The sequence below is a fragment of the Musca vetustissima genome, unplaced genomic scaffold, assembly GCF_032173495.1.
Source record: "Musca vetustissima isolate MV318-11 ecotype Yass unplaced genomic scaffold, APGP_CSIRO_Mvet_v1 utg735, whole genome shotgun sequence".
In the NCBI taxonomy this organism is placed as follows: Eukaryota; Metazoa; Arthropoda; class Insecta; order Diptera; family Muscidae; genus Musca; species Musca vetustissima.
The window spans coordinates 315990-325148 of NW_026884845.1; the positions used below are offsets into that span (position 1 = coordinate 315990).

The 9159-nt window shown below is 32.7% G+C and overlaps 1 protein-coding gene across 1 annotated transcript; it reads left to right on the top strand.

The window, feature by feature from the left end:
* The first annotated feature begins 523 nt into the window (after positions 1-523).
* LOC133331931 (calcium and integrin-binding family member 2) lies at positions 524-7044 on the top strand. The gene is made up of 4 exons (XM_061540318.1): positions 524-598; positions 2801-2835; positions 3426-3691; positions 6823-7044. The coding sequence occupies exons 1-4, from the start codon at positions 548-550 to the stop codon at positions 7038-7040; spliced, it is 570 nt and encodes a 189-aa protein (XP_061396302.1). The 5' UTR covers positions 524-547; the 3' UTR covers positions 7041-7044.
* The last annotated feature ends 2115 nt before the right edge of the window (positions 7045-9159 follow it).

Genomic DNA, 9159 nt, shown 5'->3' on the forward strand with positions numbered 1-9159 from the left:
CGGGTTTAATGTATGGTCTACAATTTCGAACACACCTTTAATATCTACATATGAAATCGTTCATAAAAACTACACACATTCACCAGCCAACATGCATAAACATATTGTAAAAGTTCTGTCGAGGACAAACAAAAAACAACAACAACGAAAAAGTGAGCAGGAGGACGCTTTGTTTTTTTTTTTTTTGTAACAGTTTCACATCCTGAACATGAATGTCTAGCAGTTGGCGTTCGCAGTTTATTTGGCGATTCAGTAGGAAGAAAAACGACGGCACGGTAGGATATTGTCAATGGTCGGTTTTGTTTTTTGTGCGTTCGGTCGTCGGTGGTTTTAAAAAAACAAAAAACTTTGCAAAAGCTAACAAAAACAGGTCTACAAAAAAGCAGAAGTCAAACAAAAACATTTGATAAACTTTTTTCCTGTTTCATGCTTTTGTTACTTGTTAAGTGCATTATTTTTTAGTGCAAAAATCAATTTATAAAAATAGTTTGTAGAATTCAGTTTTTCTATTCTATTTAATAACAACAAAAAAACATACCCGTCGAATATGGGAAATAAAGTTGTTACATTTACCGAACAGCAATTGGATGATTATCAGGTAAAGTGTTTGTGAGTATGTGTGTGTGAGTGCGTACGTGAGTATGTGTGTGTGTGATTGTCATCGGCCGACAAAAGTTTACATTTTTATTTGCAACAATTGTCCAGATAAATTAACACAAATAAATTTCAAGTGTTTTTTTGTGTTGTAATTGTTACTGATGTTGTTGTTTTTGTTCGTTTTATCTAAAAAGTCCTAAAGCTAAATGTCAGCGATTTTTGGTTAAAAACAATCTGATTAAAGTGTTAACAGAAAAATAACAACAACTCTGCATCTACCGGAAGCAGTGAAACCAAAGCGAGGAAAATTGATAAAATAATGAAAAAAATTATATTCGAAATTTAATTTTTAGTAAATACAAATAAATATTGTTTATGAAACAAGTGGTAAATTGAAACCGTTTAAATACGCTTCCCAAAGAACCTTTTGTTAATTTGAATTAATTTGTATCAATTAATTAATTGATAAACATCTAAATTTAACAGAACTGTGAAAGGGCAGGTCATGTACTAGGCCCGGAAAAAGTCTTCATACAGATAGATGACTAAAATGCCCAAGGAGTGCACATTTAAACAATTAAAAAAGAATTAAATGCTTCACAAGGGTTTATATGAGTCATAGATAAGCATGCTTTTTTTAGGAATTTTACGCGTCGATAGGCGTGGATTTTTTGACAATTTTTACGAGGCAATAGGCGGGGATTTTTATAAGATCTTTTACAAGGTGATAGGTGTGGATTTTTTTAAGAATCCTTACGTGTATTTTTTTAAGAATTTTTACAAGGCGAAAAGTTTGTTTTTTTAATGATTTCTACGAGAAGATAAGCGTGGATTTTTTTTAAGGATTTCGTGTTTTTTTAAGAATTTTTACAAGTCGTGGATTTCTAACCCGAATAGTGCTAAGGATATTTTTTTAAGAAGATTTACAAGGTGATAGGTGTGGATTTTTTTAAGAATCCTTACGTGTATTTTTTAAAAATTTTTACAAGGCGAAAAGTTTGTTTTTTTAATGATTTCTACGAGAAGATAAGCGTGGATTTTTTAAGGATTTCATGTTTTTTTTTTTGTCGTGGATTTTTAACCCGAATAGTGCTGTAATTATTTTTTTTCGAATTTTGGGACGAAACTTTCGTCATCTCTAGAGTGTCGGTCACTGAATCCAAAAATTTGATTTGTATCCTTTTTTACAAGGCGTGGATTTTTGAAGAATTTTTACAAGGCGTGGATTTTCGAAGAATTTTTACAAGTCGTGGATTTTTGAAAAATTTTTACAAGGCGTGGATTTTTGAAGAATTTTTACAAGACGTGGATTTTTGAAGAGTTTTTACAAGGCGTGGCTTGTGGAAGAATTTTTACAAGGCGTGGATTTTTGAAGAATTTTTACAAGGCGTGGATTTTTGAAGAATTTTTACAAGGCGTGGATTTTTGAAGAATTTTTACAAGGCGTGGATTTTTGAACAGTTTTTACATGGCGTGGATTTTTGAACAGTTTGTACATGGCGTGGATTTTTGAAGAATTTTTACAAGGCGTGGATTTTTGAAGAATTTTTTCAAGGCGAGGATTTGGGAAGAATTTTTACAAGACGTGGATTTTGGAAGAATTTTTACAAGGCGTGGATTTTTGAAGAATGTTTACAAGGTGTGGATCTTTGAAGAATTTTTACAAGGCGTGTATTTTTGAAGAATTTTTACAAAGGAGTGGATTTTTGAAGAATTTTTACAAAGGGGTGGATTTTTGAAGACTTTTTACAAGGCGTGGATTTTTGAAGAATTTTTACAAAGGGGTGGATTTTTGAAGAATTTTTACAAGGCGTGGATTTTTGAAGAATTTTTACAATTTTTGATTTTGATTTTTAAATTTTATAAGGCGTTGATGTTTAAAAAGTTTTATAAGACATTTTTTAATGAACGTCTTCTTAAGTTTTTTTATAAGTTGCTTGATCTCTTCAACATCTTAAATTATCCCCGACACGAAGATAATCAATTTGCTGTTTTCTTTTATTGCATATTATGTTCTCTTCATATTAACAAAATTTGTTTAATGGCATACCACCCTCCGCCGCCATGGTCTGCTGCATGGACCATTTAATGCAATTTCATTGTGCCATGGGATGTTAATCATCTGGGATTTTGTGTAACCTGTCGCCCGTCATCCCCCACCATACACGAATGCCACCACCTCATCTTGGCGATGACCACAAAGGATTGTACATTTTTCACACGCAAAGAGATATTACGGTAAGTACCGGAGGTTTTTGTTTACAGGATTCTTCATCGTTGCGGTTATAAGCCGGTTATGGCCAGTTGGGATAATAAAGTTGAGCTCGAAAAGCAGCAGCAGCAGAGCGGCAGCACAACACATTGTCGAGCCAGAGCATAATCAAGAGAGCTGTTATACATATTTACCGTTTTTCTTTTCTTTGGAAACAATTTATTGCATTTTTGGTAATGACACGCAAAATGTGTTTTCGAGTAAATTTTTGTTGTTGTTATCGTTGCTGTTGCAAAGGAAACCATAAACACAACATTATGCTGCAGGCGAGCAAGCATGGAAGGATGGATGGAAGGTAAATCCTGTCGTGACTATTCGTGTATTTAATAATAATTTGTGAAACTCTTTTGTAAACGTCGTCAACGAAAATGGCCAACAAAAGTGGGCAGCCACAACAGCAGCAGCAACGATGCCATTTTGCCATAACAACCAACCTCCATTGTCATCATCATCAGCATTGTTGCTTTAATGGTCCCCGCGACTCTATTGTAAAGTTCAGCAATTGTTTAGAAACCATTTTATAATTTTGGAACAATTTTTCACTCCGTCCTTCCAGTGTCCACAAAAGATTTCGTGAATTACGACCAGATTTAGTGCCCCGCCAAATGACCGAGGGTCAGGCGTCTAGTGTCAAAGTACCGCGCGAATGTATTGAGAAAATGCCCGAACTCAAAGAGAATCCATTTCGCAGACGCATTTGTGAGGCTTTTTCTCGTGACGGCCAGGGAAATCTATCGTTTGAGGATTTCTTGGATGCATTTTCGGTATTTAGCGAACAGGCGCCAAGGGATATAAAAGTCTTCTATGCCTTTAAAATATATGGTGAGTATGAAATTATTCTATAATATTTATTAAGGGGAATAGGGAAATAGCTGCGGATTTTTTATAGGGCGCGATTTTTTTTAGAATTTATACAAGGAATAGTTTTTTATGGACTTTAACAAGGTTGAGATTTTTTGAAAATATGGCATGTAAAGAATTTAAAATAAGATAATAATATGAGGTATTAAAAAAATACAAGACGCGGATTTTTTTACTAATTTTTGCGGAACAGTACAATGCATGTATTTTTGAGGAATTTTTAATAATTTATACATGGCGTGTATTTTTAAAGAATTTTTGCAAGGCGCGGATTTTTGATTGATTTATACATCGGTCATCGTTTTTGTATATCCCTCATTTAATTGTACCATCATATTTTCAATATTTTGATGGATATTCTCTTTTTGCTTGGAGAGTGAAAAACTTTTTTGAAGATATTTTCAACATAGTTTATCTATATACAAGCCCGCCCAGATACAGACATTTTGAAGATATCTTAACCTCATTTTCCAACTGAGTTCGCGAACGAAACGAATTATAGGTCGAGGCCCCAAAAAATGTCCCGAAATTTGTCATTATCATTGCATGAAAATTGTAAAGGTCGATTGTTTATCGAAATTGTTTCTATTATAAATTTGTAAACATAGAATATTTCTAAGAGAGTTATCGATATACTACACATCGATTTAATTTTATTATTTATTAGTAAAGACATATACCGTTTCGGTGTTCGAAAAATAAGTACTAATTCCCATTGCTGCTCATATAATCTAAGAAAAAATATTTTCCATTATTCAGAAAAAATCATATAAGATTATTTTAAAATCTCCTGTTGGAACCAAATTAAAAATATTTATATTTAATGGATTTTGGATTCATATTCTTACGAAAATATCGATAAATAACAACAATTGTCGCTAATGTAATCGATGGTATGCATCCTTCATAGCAAAGACGAGCACCCGAATTGGAAACCGATTTATGTGTACTAGAGAGAAATCGGTTATATTCCCAATTGGAATTTTGCTTGGTTGTCGTCTACGACATGTACATTAAACGGCATTTACATTAGAACTTTTTACCGGGACATGATTTACATGTATACAATGAAATTGACAATTGAAACCCACTGGGTTAACGAAATCCGGTATAATGTAAACGTACTATTAGTACAAGTTTTGTTATATTTTCTTAAAATATTCCCTGAAGATTTCAACGTGTAAATTTTACACATTTTCCAAAATTTAATTTTCGAATGCATGATATCAATATTTTATATTATATTAATTTATTTAAAAAGAAACATTTACAAATACGACTGAGAAAACGAATTAAATGAAGCATTAAATTAACAACAAAGATGTTCGTTACCGTACAAAGAGGAAGAAAATGAGTAACATTAAGAAGAAATAATACCTGATACGTGTCCGTCCGTCCGTCTGTCTGCCAGCAACAATAAGAAGAAATAATACTGAGACGTGTTCGTCCGTCTGTCTGCCAGAACCTATACGAGCACATAAGTTGAATATGAAAATTCAATTCCCTTTTGTTTTGTAAAATTACAAGTGGATTTTTGTTGGTTTATCGGGTTTTCCAACAAAAGGAGGAGATTTATACAACACGCACACGGCAAAATGGCAACAAATTGACAAAAGGAACCTTGAAAGGATTCTGAAGAAATCTTGACATTACCATGCCCATACACACACAATGAGAATTGTTTTAATTGTAAATATCTGAAAGATAAGAATGTGAAATTGTGCACTTTGCCACTGGTTCGGAATACAACAATTTTACATTCGGTTGTCCTTACTGTATTTCAATGTAAATGAGTTTTAGGTTGACCAATTTAAAGGGTTAAAGGGTTAACCAAAAGAACCCTTTTTAACCCATCTTTTTAAAGAATATTTTTTCAATGACTCTCGAAGTTGTAAGCGTGGATTTTTAAAGAATATTTTTTCAATGACTCTCGAAGTTGTAAGCGTGGATTTTTAAAGAATATTTTTTCAATGACTCTCGAAGTTGTAAGCGTGGATTTTTAAAGAATATTTTTTCAATGACTCTCGAAGTTGTAAGCGTGGATTTTTAAAGAATATTTTTTCAATGACTCTCGAAGTTGTAAGCGTGGATTTTTAAAGAATATTTTTTCAATGACTCTCGAAGTTGTAAGCGTGGATTTTTAAAGAATATTTTTTCAATGACTCTCGAAGTTGTAAGCGTGGATTTTTAAAGAATATTTTTTCAATGACTCTCGAAGTTGTAAGCGTGGATTTTTAAAGAATATTTTTTCAATGACTCTCGAAGTTGTAAGCGTGGATTTTTAAAGAATATTTTTTCAATGACTCTCGAAGTTGTAAGCGTGGATTTTTAAAGAATATTTTTTCAAGGACCCTCAATGCAAATTTTTAATGAACAATTAGCGTCAATTTGTTAATGAATATTTTAATATGAGTCGATTTTATATAGATAATATTTGTTCAGAGCAAAAAGCGTGAACGTTGCAAGAAATATATTTCTAAAGGATAATTTATATAATTAGCGCCGATTTTTTACAGAATATTTTTTTTTTCAAGAAACTTCGAAGCAATTAGCTTAGATTTTTGAGGACCTTCAAAGCAATGAGCGTGGATTTTATGAAGAATATTTTTCAAGGCCCTTCAAAGAAATACACTTGAATTTTTTTAAGGTCCTTCAGAGTACCATAACTCGGTCGGTCGATGTCGGTCCGTGTATAGGTATGAGAACAAAGCCACAGAGAGAAGTAAGGTCACAAGCGTGGATTTTTTGAATTGTTTCTCGGATTATTATATTCAAAAGCGCGGATTTTGTAAGAATATTATTCAAGACCTATCAGAGGAATATCTATTAGGTTTTTTGAAGATTTTTTTTTTTTTTTTTTGAAAAAAAAAAATTTAAGAATTTTTAAGGGACTATCGTCGTAGATTTGTTACGATTTTTCGGCTTTTTTATTTCACTATTATTTCTATCAAAACATTCCATTACATCCCAATATACAAATAAGTTATATATGAATCTTAATCACCTCATAAGCTTCACTGACTTTACCCTTGGAATTCTTCTTTTTTTTCAATAAATATGTACTTGTTCTTCTTCTTCTTCTACTTGAACAGATTTCGATCAAGATGGCTTCATTGGACGTGCTGACCTTCTGTGTAGCTTGACCACAATGACCAAAAATGAATTAAGCCCTGAGGAGCATCAACAAATTGCCGATAAGGTTTTGGAGGAGGCTGATGTCGATGGCGATGGCAAATTGTCATTTCTCGAATTCGAGCATGTCATTTTACGTGCACCCGATTTCCTTTCAACATTTCACATAAGGATTTAATTGTTGTGTGCCACACAAAGTTGGGAAACCAACGATGCAGACGCAGAGAGAAGGAGGGCAAATATTCTATCTTCTCTGGTAGTTATTGAATGGGAATTCTTGCAGTAGAAAAGGATATGATAGCAACACAAAGAATGTCATATGCACACAACAGGCACACACACACAAATATGCTTTTGCATATATATGTATGTGGACATAAATATAAATAAAATCAAATAAAGTTCTTAATCTACAATCAATAAATTCAGTGCAAGAATTTTTCCATTTTTTGCTTTTGCTTTTGTTGTTGTTGTTTTGTTTTTTTATTTTTTTCATTATTTGTTACAATATCAAATAGTTTTCTCCAAAGAACACAGAAGTTATTTAAACAAGTAGGAGGTTTGTGTGTGTGTTTTTGTTAAATCATCAAACAACAACAACAAAAAGGGAAAAAATAACTGCAAGATTGGAATGCATTTTAGTGTGTAGGCATGAACGGCTGAAAGTAATAGAATGGGTAAGTGATGAAGAAACAAACATAGAAAAGAAAATATTCTCCAAATTCCTGACAATAAAGAAGTTTTCACATGCAGAGATCGAAGTTACTTCTCTGCCCGAAAAGTAAGAGACTGGAATGGATTGGAAGGATTAAAAAAACTACTTGAAAGCAAAAACAAACTTTTTTCTTAATTTTTTTTTTTTATAAAAGAGAAAATTGCATTATTGCAGCATTGTTGTTCTCCTGTTACTGCTGTATTCTGCCTTAGGTTATGGGGCTGCCATCTACCGCTGTCTAGAAACAACGCATCATTGAATTGCGTGAAGTTTTGCTTATTTAATGTTGCCATTTTCCTCTGGGTGGCGCTATCTGCTGTAATTTCTATTTTGGGTAACTCATATCTTGATATAAATATTGGAAAACCACTTTGAAGTAACTTTTCGTCTTACGCTGTTGTAGCCCCTGGATTTTATAAAGAATATTTTCTCAAGGACCTTTATAGAATTTGAAAGACCATCAGAGCAATAAGCCTGATTTTTATAAGAATATATTTTCTATGACCCTCAGAGCAATAAGCGTGGATTTTTTAAGAATATTTTTTCAAGGACCAACAGAGCAATAAGCGTGGATTTTTTAATATATTTTCAAGGACCCTCAGAGCAATAAGCGTGGATTTTTGAAAGAATATATTTTCGAGGAACCTCAGAGCAACAACAGTGGATTTTTAAAGATTTTTAAATTTTTAAAGACCTTCAGAGCAATAAGCGTGGAATTTGTAAGAATATTTTTTCAAGGACCCTCGGAGCAATAAGCGTGGAATTGTTAAGAATATGTTTTTAAGGACCCTCAGAACAATGAGCGTGGATTTTTAAAATATATTTTCAAGGGCCCTCAGAGCAATAAGCGTGGATTATTTAAAGAATATATTTTCAAGGACCCTCCGAGCAATAAGCGTGGATTATTAAAAAAATATATTTTCAAGGACTCTCCGAGCAATAAGCGTGGATTATTTAATGAATATATTTTCAAGGACTCTCCGAGCAATAAGCGTGGATTATTTAATGAATATATTTTCAAGGACTCTCCGAGCAATAAGCGTGGATTATTTAATGAATATAAGCGTGGATTATTTAATGAATATATTTTCAAGGACTCTCCGAGCAATAAGCGTGGATTATTTAATGAATATAAGCGTGGATTATTTAATGAATATAAGCGTGGATTATTTAATGAATATATTTTCAAGGACTCTCCGAGCAATAAGCGTGGATTATTTAATGAATATATTTTCAAGGACTCTCCGAGCAATAAGCGTGGATTATTTAATGAATATATTTTCAAGGACTCTCCGAGCAATAAGCGTGGATTATTTAATGAATATATTTTCTAAGAATATTTTTGTCAAGCAACAGATCAATCAGGGCAATAAGAGAAAATTACATGACCATCGGACGTATATTTTTGAAACAACAATTATTTCAGGACTATCGGGCGTATATTTTTGAAACAACGTTTATTTCAGGACACCCAGAAGGGCAAGTGGGTTAAGAAATAAACTAATCTAGAGCTAGTCTCTAAAAAGTCTTCGAATTTCAGTTCGTAAATAAAAACCAATCTGATTTTTTACTGGCGTAATGA

Coding starts and splice junctions, on each gene's coding strand:
- LOC133331931 (XM_061540318.1), top strand. CDS start 548: ATGGGAAATAAAGTTGTTACATTTACCGAACAGCAATTGGATGATTAT. Junction 2,836..3,425: donor ACACGCAAAGAGATATTACG/GTAAGTACCGGA, acceptor CCGTCCTTCCAG/TGTCCACAAAAGATTTCGTG. Junction 3,692..6,822: donor CTATGCCTTTAAAATATATG/GTGAGTATGAAA, acceptor CTACTTGAACAG/ATTTCGATCAAGATGGCTTC.